Raw genomic sequence first — 15,624 nt, 5'->3', positions numbered from 1 at the left:
CTTTAGGGTGCTGTGGTATGAGCCACGTGGAAGGAGAGTACTCTGTCCTCGCCGAGTCTCGCCTGAAGACAGAGGAGCACAGTAGCTTCAGTTTGCACAAAGCTACTTTATTCATTGTGTTGGATGTGATACCAATCTAGCTTTATGCTGTTGAAATACGTCCCCTCCTATTGGGAAGCTGCTGGCTCTTATGAATCTAATAACAAGGGACAAGTGGGACACAGGAAAACAAAAGTGTACCTCAGGAAACATTTGCCACCTGCTTCTTTCCTCTGAGATAGATGATTTAGTAGGATCTTAGCTGTGACTGTTGAACTCTGTTTAAAGTAAATAAACCCAAGTAAAGATAGCTGCAGAGTGGAGAGGGTGATTTATACTAATCAAGGAGAGGAAGCAAGAAATGTTTAAACTATTGCCTTTAAATGGAGTATTTAATAGTCTAGCAATGTCCATTTTGTCTTCTTGTGCTTACTGATAAATGCTTAGGCATTTTGTAGCCATCAGTTCAGCTGACACTTTTTGGGTGCTTACTGGATCCCTGGTGGTGTCAAGGCCAAGAGAAGGATGTTGGGCCAGCGGAGCTCTGGCTGCCAGTCACGTGCAGAGACCATGTGGAAGGTAGCGGGTGAAATGAAGGATATACAACCAGCCCTTCAGATCCTGCATCTCCCCCTCGCCCCTCAGAGATGGAATGTGGACCAGGCTACATCCCACTGAGCCTCTGTGGCTTCTGAGCCTCACCTCCCACAGGGCATGGTTGGGACTGGATGTTTGCGATTCTTCTCCTGTAGAATCCTTGCTGGAGGATTCAGACTGGTTTTGTTTGCCATTGTATTTGAACTAAGTGTAGATTCATAGGAAGTTGCAAAGATAATACCGAGAAGTCTCATGCACAGTTTACCTTGATGGATTACGCTTAAAAATTTTTCCTTTTTTTTTTTTGGTACATATATGTAAGATTTACCCTTGTCCTCCGTGTTGAGAATGAACCTCGCTGGGTTCATTCACGTGGCTGTGCAACCTTCACCACTGTCTGTCTGGAGAACTTCTTTATCGGCCTCACCCAGGGGCTGCCTCTTAAGTCAGCACCACACCACATACCCAGCAGGTTGGCGCCAACATAGCTAGTGTGCAGTCAAATCTGCTCTTACCTGTGGATTTGCTGCCTTGCTCCAGTTAGCACAGCCTGTAGAAACCGTGCCTCCCTGCGCCTCCCTGCGCCTCCCTGCACCTCCCTGAGCCTCCCTGCGCCTCCCTGCGCCTCCGTGCGCCTCCGTGCGCCTCCCTGTGCCTCCCTGAGCCTCCCTGAGCCTCCCTGTGCCTCCCTGCGCCTCTCTGAGCCTCTCTGAGCCTCACCTGAGCCTCCCTGAGCTGCTCCTCTTAATAATTGCTGTGACTCTTTCTTTGCATGCAGTGAGCCCCCGTTATTGCAGCAGTCCAGCTGCAGCAAAATAACCGGGGGTGACGAACAACTTGTGTACATTGATACAGCAGGAGTGGGAGCCGTTGATTGTAGGACAGGAGCGGTATATATACATTCCACACAGCTTATCTTAATTAGCATAAACTAGATACAGCAGTCAACCAATAAGGAATCTCCACACTTAATGGCTCGCTGGCCTTACTTCACAAACCACTCCCCCTGGCAAAATGCCAGGCGCCATCCTGACTTGTTTACAGACTCTGACACGTTATAGCTGTGCTTCTGGCTCCAACCGTTCAACATGATTTAGAGAACTCAGGAGGAAAGTCCCCTGCATGTGCCCAAGCATTTATACCATTGTTCTGTCACGTGTTTGATGGCGCAGGACTCTTGTTGATCCCTTCTGTTGGAGAGCTTCCATTAGCCACTCTTAGGTTGCATCTGCCCAACACAAGTCCCCCTCTTCCCCTGCCCCCGCTCCTCAGTGCCTTGCTTTCCACTTCACTCCTGAAGGACACCTTCCCTGGAGTGGGATCCTTTCAGCACTTGAGACTGTTGTGCCACTTCCTGCTGGCCTGCAGTGTGTTGGAGAGAAGTCTGCAGTCATCTGGATTGTCTTTCTATGTAGGAGTTTGTTTCTTCTTGCCACTTCCAGTTGGTTTTGCTGTGGTTTTAGTTTTCAGGGTTTAACCACGATGTTTCTTAGAATGAATTTCTTTGAGTTTGTCCTGTTTGGGATTTTGGCTTCTTGAGTTTGCTGCTTTACCCTTTTTTAAAATTTGGGATACTTTGGGCTGTTATTCCTGTGAATATTTTTCCAGGTCTGCTCACTCTTTCCCCTCCCGGATCTAAGGGCACCAATGCTAGATCTTTCACTGTGGCCCCACGGGTTCCTGAGGCTCTGTTGTTGTATTTAAGTCAGTTTCTTCTGTGATTTTGTGCCTGCTGCTCTCTGCAGGATCACCGAGTCTCCCGGACTTTCCAATCTGCTTTGAGCCTGTCCATCCAAGGCTCTGGCCTCCTGCTTTCTTGGTTGTCATCGGTCCTCTCGCGGGTGGCAGTGCCCGGGGCTTCTCCGCCTGCCTCTTGGCCGAGCGTCTGTCCTGCTGTCTGCTGTGGGTGTGTGCATGAAGTCTGTGGACGTGTTTTTAGGATGCTGCTGTTCTCCTTGTTGGGTGGTCCTGGCGTCCATGTTCTGCCACGCTGCTCTCTGTGGATGGCCTTGTCTCATGCCACTTGAGATTTTTCTGGTTCTTAGGAAAGTGAGATGAATGATTTTGGGTTGAATCCTGTGAGAGCCTGGATTTCACTTAAATCTTCTGTTTTGGCAGACTCCCCGACTCTTCTGGTAGGAGGGGGTGCTGCCTCCTCGCCGCCGGTGGACGCTGAGGGAGGCGGTGAAAGCAAGCTTGCCTGCCTGCCTTGTGGACACCGGGAGCGTGTGGTCCAGCCCTGTGTCTGCTGTGAATGTTATGTGGAAGGGTCCTGTCCTTCTGGGCGGCCCTCTCTTGTCCCCTGGCTACAGAGAGCAGGCTTTTCTGGGAGTTGCTAGCCTGTGACTGTTGGGCCCTTGTAGCCCTGTGGGGGTCAGGAGGCAGAGAGACACCTGAGCATGTCATCACCTTGCCGTTTCTTAGGTTGGAGCTGGTGAACTGGCCTGTCTTCCTCACAGCTTTCAGCCTTCCTGTGTTTGTCTGACCTATAGCATCCAGATTCTCCAGCTGTTCTTCGTGAGAGGAGTGGGGAAAAGCCCCCTAGTTCATCCTTAGGGGACGCTTTGCCACTGGAGCTGGGAGAGTGAGTGCTGGTCTGCGGACTGTGGGTCCTGCTGTGCAGGCTGCAGGGTCCTTCCACTCCCGCTCCCGTGTTGGCCTGGGGTTTGGGGAGGAGTCCTTCAGAGCAGGCCAGCATCAGTGCACACTTGTGCCCTGCTGACGAAAGCATTGGCCACCCCCGGCTATGCATTGTCAACTCACAGCAGTCTGCAGAGTTGGAGGGGTCCATTCTGCTGGGACTCAGGGACTCATTCCCATTCATGGCCACCTTCTGGGAAGGGTGAGGCAGAGCCCTTATTCATCCCTGGGCCCCCTGGGCAGGCAGAGAGGCCAGAGATCCAGATCGGACCTGGCTGTTCCTCAGATCAGAGACCAGAAGCAAGGACCAGTTAATGCACTTAAAGTTTTCCTTTCTATAGTGCAGAGTAGCTGCTTGAAAACCGGCAGATAATTCATAGCAATCGCATGCCCAGACCCAAACCACTGTGATTGTTCTTGTTCTGAGTACGTCATTTTCCCCTTGAATTCTTTTGTTAAGCATGAGAGCACAGTAATTGGACCTAGAAATGTATCCAAATTATAGCATCTTCATCAGAATTAGCTGACAACATAATTATGATTGTATTTCAGGGCACAGATATATTTTTTCATATTAGTCCACTATAAAAAATAGAAGTGGCGCCTTGGTTGCTATTTTGGCAACTTAACAATCTTAATACTTGGGGAATGCACCCTCTGTGTGCCTGGCATTCTGCTGTAGACACACTACTTTAGCATGTCTCCAAGGGGCACACCGTCGCCCTCCACGTTGGGCCCTTGTCTGAAGAGGGTGCGCCGTGTACTTTGCCCTGGGTAATGGGACATCTGTTTTTGCAGAGGAGAGTATAGTGTTGGTAGCAAACAGCCTGTTGCCCAGGCTCATCTTGTGCTGCACATGTCAGCTCGGGGTGATGTCCTGCCTGCTGGGCCCTACTGCATCTTGGTCTTTATCTCTGCTCTCAGCCCTGGACAGGCCTCCCTGACTGCAGTCTCCCCCTCAGTGTGCCAGAGAACTCCTCCCTTCTTCAGCCCAGGCAGCTGGCTATTTTGGGTGTGCCAGTGTGACCAAGGCCTTCAAATTCCAGGGGCACTGGAGTGGTGGGCTTTGCAGGCTCCAGGAGGGCAGGCATAGAGAGCTGCCATGGCTCTGGTGTGCGGAGCTGCAGAACTGGCTTCAAGCAGGAGGCTGGCCCTCTCAACCAAGGCCGCCTCTGTCTTTGCTCTGATGGTGGACTCCCAGCCCTTCCAGGAGCTGCCTCTCCTGCTGTGCTGGCTGTGCTTGGCCCTGGGAGCTCTGCTTGAGTGGGCACAGGCCCCTGTGCCAGCAGTAGATCTGCTCATTTCCCCCGTTCCTGACTCCATGCAGCTGTTGCTTCCTCCCTGGTCCGCACATCTGCGTCCTGCAGCTCTGAACTCCACAGTCCCCTGGCTGAGAAGCCTGTCCTGCTCCCAGCACCCTTTCCCACCCACGACTCTTCCATGGCACACCATCTCATGGCCCACGTCTCAGGTCTAAGCCCAATATATGAGGGTCATCCTAGGTCCCAGTGCTCATCTCTGTCTCCACCTGGGAACTCGAGACCTGTCCCCTGCCTTACAGGACTGGACTTGCTGTGGGTGCAGGGAAACTCATGTTAATTGATAACAGATGGCTCAGGCAGACACCACCCTGGGCTGCCCAGGCCTCAGGCTGTGGATCTGCTGGGTGTTAGCTTATTCACAGCAGTCTCTGAAACCTGGTCATAAGTAGATGCAAAAGTGTTTATTTAATTTCTAGTCAACGCTCAGTGTGCCTCTGAACTTGGAGACCCTCATGATAGCTCTTGGGTCCCTGGAATTTCTCTGTTAAATGTTAGAAAATTCCCTTCCTCCTGAGAGCAGTCAAGGAGCCAGGAAAACTTGGAGGCCAGTTGGGAGACAATTTTAGTACAAACCATTAGGTGCAGTTCTGTGACACATCTCTTTCCCAGGTGAGATGGCCTCTCTTAGGCAGGGCCTGGGCCCTGGGTTCATCCCTATGTCCCCAGCTCCTAGGGCAGGGCTTGGAATCTTGCTCAGTAGATGCTTCATGGAGCAGGTGTGGGGTTGATCTGTGAGGAGGGCTCATGTTCTTCTCTATTCAGGGTTTCTTTTCAGAACACTAGAACACTTAGCTTGAACTCAGCTAAAATACTTAGAGTCTGCTTGTAGTTCTGTAGCCAAATATATCTGTCAAACCAGGTTGCAAAGCATCTGCCCTCTGCACCCTGTCGCTGTGACAAGAAATTGACTTCTCCCCTCCCAGCCTCAGTTTCCTCATCTGTGGGCTGAAGAGGACAAACCCCTTTCTGCTTAAATCAGGACTGATGGAGGTGTGGCAGGAAGCACCCTGAAGACGATGTCTCCTGTATGCAGACAAGTACTGCCATGACCTTCTTGTTTGGGAAGCATTTTGTGGCTGTAGAGAGGGGCTCCCCGACCCCCGGCGCCGCAGCAGTTTTGTCTTCACCCCAGCGGGGCACGGTGGTCTGTGCCTTTCCTTCTTCTCTTTCTTGTGGTGGAGTTTTGCCAAAAGGAGAAAGGTGGGCAGAGAGCCTGGGGAAGCGGTCTCCAGAGCCTTTCGTTCCAACATGAAATGGGCATGCTTGCAGGCCAGCAGGAGAGCTGGCCCAGAAGACAGGACCACTGACCTTGGGAGGAAGCGGAAGCCATGGGAGCAGTGTCCCGAGGGACAAGGGCTGGGTTCTGCACACACTGGCCGGCGTGTGCCCTTGTCCAGCAGTGTTTCTGGGGGGGAGCAGGAAGGGTGTGCTGTCTGTAGAGGAGTTTAGCACATCATGCCAGTTCCATGTTGCTCTGCTCTCGCTGTCCCCGTGAGCACTGTCAGTGGAGACTAGGCCCTGCCCTGGGTGGGGGCTGCCACCACATCCCACTGTGGGGCCACGGCTTGTGCAGACCCTCACCCAAAAGCAGCGAGGCTGGGGGATGGGGAAGAGGCAGGTGGGCAGGGGAAGCTGATCTCTGGCTGCTGAAGTGACAAAGCAGGCGTCCTGCTGTTGAGAAGGGGAGCGGGGGAGGGAGGAGAGGCTTGCTTGCCACAGGCCGAGCTTGCGGGTCCCAGAGATCCGAGATGGCCAGCTGCTTGCCCAGCCGTGGCAGAGGGGATGGCATAGAGATCCTGGGAATTGCCTAGCAGGCCGAGTGCCCTGGAGGTCAGGGGAAGGCAGTGGTAGAGGTTTCTGGCGGTTGCTGCATGGGCACAGGCACAGCACATGGAGAGGTGGGCTGGGCCTGTGGCGCTGTTCCTGGTGTGCCCAAGGTGTTCCTGCTGCTCTGCCTGTGTAATTCCCCACAGAGGGATTACTGCTGCTTCTCCCAGGTCGCCTGGCCTCACCGCATCTAGGGACTGGCTCAGGAATCTCAGCTGGGTCTGTCTGGCTTCACAGCTCTTGGCCTTCTCATCATGTCGACTCTTTCTTTCAGTGTAAGTGTGATAACAGAAAAGCCAGCTTTGAATTATGCACCTATAATTATTTTATCAGATTTGAAGATGAGTGTTTTTTCCCTCATTATGTCTTGCTGCCTAGTATACAGGGAGGAATATAATGGACTGTGCACTGTTTTGTGAACAGTGAGAATGTTTAAGTAGGAATTAAGTGGCTTTAAAAAAGCCGCAGATTTCTATCCTCCTTGTTTTGATTTTTAGTTCCTGAGCCAGTCATTGAAAGGTGTCTTGGTTCTAGAGAAATGCTGTTTTGGCCAATTTTTCCTTTTAGCTTAATTCAAGAGAGACAGTGAGTCTGGTGGGAAGACTAAGATGCTTAATTGCATGAGTGTGGTGGACTCTTTGAGGACAGGATTGAACTTTTCAGGTTCCATGGGCTGGTGTCTGGGCAGAAGGAGGTCCACATCAGCCACTCTGATGAGGGCTGAGGTTCCTAGACCCAGCAGGAAGAACCCGAGATGAGAGGGAGACTCACTGGAGGCTGGCATTTGCATGGCATGGCAGCCCCTGGCATTTTCTCCACCCATTGGGAGTAATCGTGTATGTGAAGGCAAAATAAAACATTTTCCTTTTTTCTCTTACAGAAAGCACGGCCATCTTCATGTGCAAATGCTGTAATCTCTTCTCGCCAAATCAGTCGGAGCTCCTCTCCCATGTGTCTGAGAAACACGGGGATGAAGGGGTCCGTGTGGATGATATCATCATTCCCCTTAGGCCCCTGAGTACTCCAGATGCTCCCAACCCAAGCAAGACTGGAGATGGTAAGGGCAGCTGTGTGCGGGGGGTAGGGCTCCGTCAGTGCCCATGTGCTCTCCTTCTCCATGTGGAGATGCCAGCTCTGTCACATGGCCCAGCAGAATCCTGGAAAAACCCAGTAATTGTCCAGTTGTAGACCTTCCAGTGAGGTGGCCTCTTTGAATTCCCTCTCCCCACCCCTCTAGGGTTGCTCCAGCACCTGGCTGGTAGATGAATGAATGAATGCAAGGAGCCATTAGGATCCGGTGATATAAAAACTCGAGCTTGTTGTCAGACACGGGTGTGTTGCCCCCAGCTCTAGCACCCATCAGAGAAAGTACCTGGAGCTAATGATGTTCCTTCTCCAAACCTCACTTTGCTTATTTTAAAAATGAGGACAAATATGCAGATTAAGTCAGAGAATATACCTACTGAAGATGATGTAGGAGACAGTAAAAGGAGGCTGTTGTTAAACTTGATTAATAAATTACCATATATAATTTTAAAGCATTTCCAAAATGATAGCATGAACCTGGAGCAGGGGTTCAACTTGCAGAGCCTCAAATCATTCAGAGCCCTTCATGTTCGCAGTCAGGGTGTGAAGTGAGACCCAGCTTGTCTGGTGTCCAGGACTCTCCCTCTGGCTGATCGAGATGCTACAGGCGTGTGGACTAGAGCAGCCATCCAGGCACTGTAATTAGGTCCCCATGGACGACAAAGAAAATATATAGCACAGAGGAACCGCTGACGAGAGTTAGAAAAATCCCCACGAAACTATTTTCACATGAAGAGGGACAACAGCCAGCCTCTTGTGAAGAGGCCCAGTGTGTGGCGGTCCAGGCCCCGTCTTAGGATTCGTCAGCCACACTGATAATCCAGGTGCTCTTTCCTGGGAATATTCAGACTGGCATTTCTAAACAGGCTGGCTTATTGATGATCTGTCAACAATGTTAACAAGCAGAGACTCCAGACAAAAAAATGTTTGGTTAATAAGTCCCTCAGGCCTGCTCCCAGGGTGCTTGAGAGGATGCAGTTGTTGAGGAGTTAGGAAGTTCTGCTAGGTACTGTCAGTGGCATAGGAGAGAAGCTAAGGGAATCCAGCCCCTGAAACTGGCGCTCAGGAGAGCAGTCAGTACTGGTGGCATCAGCACTGATGGCGCCTTGGTGGTGTTTCTCGAGGTGGGCACGTCTACCTCTCCCCACTCAGAGGAAGCAGGAGTGAGCTGGCCAGTCCTAAACAATCACATCTCAAGCTGCTGCTTGTGTTCCAAACTCTGCTTTGAGTAAAAAAAGAGGAAGACGGTTTCTGTGGGACAGGAAGATTCAGCATCTCCCACGTGCCAGGGCCTCCAGTGCCTCCTGGTGCCTGCTGTGGGTCGGGTGGGCAAGGCCTAGAGTCCTGCCCAGAGAGAGGCCGTTTATGTCCCCAGGACCTCCCCTGCTGGCCTGTGAAGAGTGCAGCTCCCAGGGAACCCAGATCTTTAGTCACCAACCTGGAGCCTTTGGGTGCCTGCCTCGGGTTGAACATGATGAACTCAGAACATGGCTTCTTTCTTCTGTCTCGTGTGTACGGCAGAGGGAAGCCTCCTGGTTAGCAGGGAAGAGCTTTGAGGCTGGCTCTTGACAAAGCTGTGAGTCCCATCTTTATTCAGATTTACTTATTAAGATTTTCTTCTTAACACAAGACATGAATAGAAAATAATTCTACATTTTTTATTTCTTTTATGAGTAAGGAATGGATAAAGGATAATAAGGCAGATAGAATTTCACAGAGTTACTTGTAGGTGTGTTCTGGGTGCATCCCCTCCTCACGGGTCCTGGTGACGGACATCGCCGTCCACTCAGGACACCCTCCCTTCCTGGTGGTCTGCCCCCTCTCCTCACTGCAGTAGCCCCACAGGCCTCTCCTTCTCTCAGGACCTTCCGGCTGCTGGGGCAGCAGCAATCTGTGGAAGGTAAAGCCACCTGTGCCTGGGAAGCCCCTGGCAGGTGTCTGCCTGTCTCTCTCCTGCAGGTTACTGGGGCCTGTCCACTGTGGGAGCTCCTCGAGGCTCTGTGTGGGTTGGTGGCCCTTCTCTGGGCTTCTGGGACCCCACGCCTTCCTGGCTGTGCGTACCCTGTCATTTTTTCAAGGAGAAGCTTTGGCCTGCTGTCTGATTTTCCACACAGCGTAAGGTTGCCTGGACTGGCCATGTTGTCTCGTGTGTCAGAACTTGGCTCCTTCCAGGGTGAGTGATGCGCGGGTCTGTGGCGGTTCTGCTCTGTGTTCGTCGCTGGTGGGCATTCCCGTTTGGCTGTGGTGACTGTGTGCCTGTGCGCTTCTCTGCAGGTCGCTGTGTGGGCGGGTGTTTTCATTTCCCTTGCGAGTACGTCAAGGAAAGGGATTGCTGGGACCTGTGGTCATGCTGTGTGTAGACTTTTGAGGACTGTCAAGTTACTTTCCACTGCAGTCGCCCCATTTACTTTCTCATCAGTAATATAGGAGGAACACAGTTTCTTCACACCCTTGACAGCATTTATTGACTGTCATAGTTTTAATTACAGCCGCCCTACTGGGTGTGAACTGGTGCTTCACTGTGATTTTGATGTGCATTTCTTTGATTACTAAGGACCTTGAAGGTTTTGGAGGTTATCCATTTTTAATTAGTTTTCGCGCATGGTGTGAGGGAGGGTTTCTGAATTCATTCTTTTGCATCTGGCTTCTAGTCATCTCGTCTACCCTCCCCCGGTGAATGGTTTGGGCACTCACCCGTTGGTCTGTGTCTGTCCTCATGACGCTGCTGTCTGTTGAAGGGCCACAGCTTTGTAGTGAAGGGGGAGTGCAGTGCTCCAGCTTTGCTCTTCTTTTTCAGGATTGGTTTGGCTTTTCAGGATCCCTCTTAGCTCCTTAAGAATTCTAGGACCGTTTGTCTGTTTCTTCAGAAAAGGAATTTGAAATTTTAATAATGATTGTGTTGGGTCTATAGATCAGTTTGGGTGCTCTCTTAACATATTATACCTTCAATTCATAAGCATGGGTGGCATTCCATTTATTTAAATCTTTACATTTCTTTCAACAATGTTTTGTAGTTTTAGTGTACAAGTATTATACCTCCTTGACTACTTTTATTTATAAGTATTTTATTCTTTTTAATACTATTATAAGTGTATTATTTTCTTTATTTTCAAATGTTCATTGCTAATTTATAAATGCAGCTGTTCCTGGTTTTGTATCCTGTATACAACCTTTCTAAATCCATTTATTGATCTAATATTTTTTTAGGGGATTCTTTAGGGATGTGTGTGTCTATATATGATAATGTCAGTCTGAGAGTGGAGAGAGTTCTATTTCTTTCTTTTCAATCTGGGTGCCTTATGTTTCATTTTTTGTTTAATTGCCCTGTCTAAATCTCCAGTACAATGTTAAATAGAAATACTAAGAGTGTACATCCTGTATCCTTGTCTTCTTCCTGATCTTACGGTGGGGGGGGGGGGAAGCGAAGCATCCGGTTTTTACCATTATTACAGTAGCTCTTTTTTTCCTTGATAGTTTCATTAGGAAAAGGAGGTTTGTTCTATTCTTAGTTTGTTGAATTTTTAAATCACAAAATGAATTTTGTAAATTTTGTAAAATGCTTTTTCTGCATTGTTTTAAAAAAATGTATTCTACCAATATGGCTTTTTGTACTGATGGTTGAATACCTGGGATAAATCTTTTGGATTATGTTGCATAATCCTTTTAATATAATATGCTGCTAGATTTGGTTTGCTACTATTTTTCTGAAGATATTTGTGTCTATAGTCATAGGATATTGGTCTAAATTCTTTTCTCTGATGTCTCTGGTTTTGGTGTCAAGGTAATAGTGGCCTTATAGAATGGCTCGGGAAGTTTCTCATTCTCTTTTCTGTTTTGGAAGAATTTTGAAGTATTACTTTTGATTTTTAAAGTTTTTGTTAGAATTCACTAGTAAAGCCATTTAGGCCTTTCGTTTGTGTGTTTTCCTTTCCACTGAGAAATCCTTCCTTACCCTGCTTTGGTACCTCCCTGGAGTACTTTACTACTGAGTAAAGGGCCTTTTTATTTTTTATTTTGAGACAGGTTCTCCCTGAGTTGCGGAGACTGGTCTTGAACTTAGAGTCCTTCCGTCTCAGCCTCCTGAGTAGCCGAGATTGCCTGGCTTCCACTGGGGGGGTTTGATTGCTAATTCGGTCTCTTTACAGGGTAGAGGTGTATGTACATCTTCTATTCTGGAATTTAGTAGTTTGTGTCTTTCTAGGAAAATTTCTATAGAAATTTCATCTAGATTATCTAGTTTTTTGGTGTACAATTATTCATAATAGTCCCTTATAATCTTTCTGACTTGTCAGTTTGATAGTAATACCTCTTCTTTCATTTTTGATTCATTTATTTATTTGTTTGTTTGTTTATTTATTTATAAATTGATTTTATTTTTTAAATATATGACAGTGGAATGCATTACAATTCTTATTACACATATAGAGCACAATTTTTCATATCTCTGCTTGTATGTAAAGTATGTTCATGCCAATTCATATCTACATACGTGTACTTTGGATAATGATGCCCATCACATTCCACCATCATTGCTAACGCCCTGCCCCCTCTCTTCCCCTCCCACCCCTCTGCCCTATCTAGAGTCTGTCTGTTCCTCCCATGCTCCCCCTCCCTACCCCACTATGAGTCAGCCTCCATATATCAGAGAAAACATAGTTTAGCTAAAGATTTGCCGTTTTTTGTTGATCTTTTCAAAACTTTGGTTTTGCTGATTTTTTCTTTTGCTTTTCCATGTTTCTATTTCATATCTTTCTACTCTAATTTTTATTATTTATGTCTTTTTTCTTGCTTTAAGTCTACTGTGTTTCTGTTTCTTAAGTTGGAAGAGAGACTGTTGATTTCAGATCTTTTTGTTTTCAAAATGTGTTTTCTCTCTTATCTTTATTGAGGCATTATTGATGAACAAAATCATACAGATTTAAGATGTGCATTGTAATGATTTGATAGGTATATGTGTCATGCAATGACTATCACAATCAAATTAGTTAAAATGTCTGTCACTTTACCTAATTATGATTTTTGTGTGTGTGTGTGTGGTGAGTACATTAAAAGTCTACTCTCCTCCACCTCCCAACCCCTGGTAGCCACATTATGCAGTCTGTTTTTGTGAATTTGAAGTCTTTTATATTGCACATGTAAGTGAGATTATAACGTCTTCTCTTTCTCTCTTTGACTTATTACACCTAGTATAATGCAGTTGGGGATCATCTATGTTGTCACAAAGGACAGGATTTTCTTTCTTTCTTTTTTTTTTTTTTTGTATGGCTGAATTCTATCTGTCTGTATCTACCTGTTTTCTTTTTCCATCCATTAATAGACACTTAGGTTGTTCCCATGTCCTGAGTATTGTGAATAATATGTAATGAAAATGAGAGTGCAGATATCTCTTCCACCTGTTGATTTAGTTTCCATTTTATGTGTATCCAGAAGTGGGATGGCTAGATTTTTGGGTGTTACATTTTTATTTTAGGCAACTTTCATGATGTTATCCATAATGGTTTGTTGATTTACATATCCTGTAACATTTGTTTTCTTTTGCTGTTTTGATAATAGCCCTAGCATCTTCTCAATTATGAGGTCATAGCTCATTGTGATTTTAATTTTTTCACCATTAGTTATGTTGAACACCTTTTCATGTACCCATTGGCCATTTATATGTCTTTTTTTGAGAAATATATATTCGGTTTCTTTGTATATATTTTAATCAGATTATTATTTTTTATTTTGCTATCAAATTGTATGACTTCCTTGTAACCTCTTACTAGATATATGGTTTGACAATATTTTTTTCCCCATTCTTAGGTTGCTTTTAATTTTGTTGTTAACTATTCAGAAGCTGCCCTTTTAAATTTTAAAATGAATTATGGCCTAACATGTGACCTTTCCTGGAGAAACCACCATGTGATGTTGAAAAGAATTTGTTTTCTGTTTTTGGATAGAATATTCTATATATGTTACATCTTGTTGGCTTAAAGTGTTGCTCAAGTCCCCTTTTTCTTGTCTATGTCCAGATTTTATAATTGAGAAATATGTGGTTTAGAGACTCAAGAAGTTAAAATAACTTTCACATGGTACTTCGTTAGTAAGTGGGAGAGGGGTTGAGGCCCAGTTGTTCTGATCGTGTCTGTGTGTTCTTGTGGTACTGTGGGTGCAGAAGGTCCCTGGCTTAACCACGGTGTGGCTTACAATTTTTCAGTCTTACAATGCTGTGAAAGCAATATTCATTCAGCAGAAACCATATTAAAATTTTGAAACTGAATCTTTTTCCTGGGCTAGTGACATGTGGTCTGATCCTTTTTTTGATGTGGGCAGTGGTGTGAGGCTCAGCTTTCAGTCAGTGACATGATCACAAGGGGAAGCATCCCATGCTCTGTATTTGCCATGTTGCTAAGCCAGGATATTTGAGGGTTAGGCATATTCAATGTATTTTTGATTTATGATGTTTTAAAAGGTTATGATAGGTTTACCAGAACATGACTCCATTATAAATTGAAGAATATCTGCAGTAGTTCCCCTCTATCTATGGGGATGTGTTCTAGGACCCCCAATGGATGCCCAAAACCATGGGTAGTACCAAACTCTGTGCATACTATGTCTTTTCCCCCCTATATACATACCTGTCATAAGGTTTAATTTATAAATTAGGTATAATAATAACATCAATAACATAGAATAATTATGGCAATATACTGTAATAATATGGTCGCTATTCTTGTGAGGCCATTATTAAGTAAGATAAGGGTTATTTGAATGTAAGCATATGATGCCTCATCAGTTGATCTGATAACTGAGCTGGCTGCTAAGCTACTAATGGGTAGGTAGTGTATACAGAGTGGATATCTTGCACAGAGGGATTAATCATGTCCCAGCAGGCCAGAGTGGGACAGTGACAGATTTCATTATGTTTCTCAGAATGGTGTGGAATATAAAACTCACAAGTTGTTTAGCTCTGGAGTCATTTTTATTTAGTCTTAGGAGACTGCTCATGGATAAGTGAAACCATGGGAAGCCAACTGTGGATAGGGGAGGGGCAGTATAGGTAAGTCCTTTCCACTGAGTACTCTTATATGTTGTTTTCCTTTATTAAATAACTTATGCCTTGAATTCTTCCTGAATGCATTTTCTCTTTTTCTGTTGTGTATACTGGAAGATTAATTGCCTGTGTAGTTTAATTTAAAAAACTATTTCTTAAGACTTTAATTAAACTCAGCCTCTTATAGTAGAAAATTTCTTCAAAAGTCTTTCATTAAGAACCTCAAGCCCTTCTTTTTCTCTTTGTGGAAGTCCATAAAATTTGAGGCTTGTAGAGGTTTCATTTTTCTCTAATGATTTCCATTCAGGTTTAACCTTCACAATTCATTTTAACTTGAGAGATACTTGAAATGCTTTAATTAAACTTTTAACTGAGTAGTAATTGATTTACTATTTTGGTTTCCCTTTAGAACATGGAGGTTCCTAAATCCTCTGGTTTATTTTATAGCCTTTTAATCTTTTTGGCTTCTGTAGGAAGTGGTCTTCACAATGACCTTTCATTTCCCCCCTCCTCCTAATCAGATTTTGACTGTGATCCAAGCAGAAATTGCCTGATGGACTTAGCTCTTTCTCCTCTGTGTGTGTGTGTATAGTGCAGATGTGTGAGTATTCACGAGTTTGTTTGAGCGGGCCGTGGGAGCTAGTGCCGATTGTGTGTGCACATGTGCTCTGCTCTCCTGGCTCTGCGCAGGTTGGCGGCTGCCCTTGCTGAAGGGAGAGTTGCATGGGCCTCTGGAGCCTTGTTTTGGTTCTTCTGATTTCCCCCTTTCACACCCTCCTTAGAAACTTTTCCTTCTCTTTTTCTACCTGTTGCTTCCCTTCCTTTGCCCCCTTCCACTTCTCTGTTCACTCCCTGCTGATTGAAGGCATGCTGTTTGCCTGGGTGCTGTGCTAGGTGCTGGGGGTGTGTACCCAGGCTGTTCCTGTTTGGGTACCTCTTGCCTAGTGGACAGCAAGTTGGCCAGGAGGCCCTGTGTGCAGCAGGTGAGTGCTTCTTTAGGGTCAGCCATGAAGTGGGTCACTTACTCTGGCTTGAGAGTAAAAAGAGGCATCCTGGGAGGTTGATGTCTAAATTGATATC

The 15,624-nt window shown here is 46.3% G+C and overlaps 1 protein-coding gene across 8 annotated transcripts in view; it reads left to right on the top strand.

Moving 5' to 3' along the window:
* Positions 1-15,624, top strand: part of Zfat (zinc finger and AT-hook domain containing) — a 179,049-nt gene that overhangs the window by 22,167 nt on the left and 141,258 nt on the right. For 6 of the 8 annotated variants that reach the window (XR_007347257.1, XM_015486509.2, XM_048802169.1 and 3 more), the window contains one exon: positions 7,306-7,482. The exons of 1 other annotated variant lie outside the window; for it this stretch is intronic. Coding sequence is in view for 6 of the 7 variants with exons in the window: in XM_015486509.2 (XP_015341995.1) it covers positions 7,306-7,482 (177 nt within the window). In the remaining variant the exon portion in view is untranslated. Of the gene's footprint in view, positions 1-6,329; positions 6,701-7,305; positions 7,483-15,624 lie in introns of those variants that run through there. One more of the 8 variants, XM_048802173.1, reaches the window with a different exon arrangement.

The sequence above is a fragment of the Marmota marmota genome, unplaced genomic scaffold, assembly GCF_001458135.2.
Source record: "Marmota marmota marmota unplaced genomic scaffold, marMar, whole genome shotgun sequence".
NCBI classification, from domain to species: domain Eukaryota; kingdom Metazoa; phylum Chordata; class Mammalia; order Rodentia; family Sciuridae; genus Marmota; species Marmota marmota.
The sequence above is the reverse complement of the archived record's forward strand: the minus strand, read 5'-3'. Positions and strand labels throughout refer to the sequence as shown.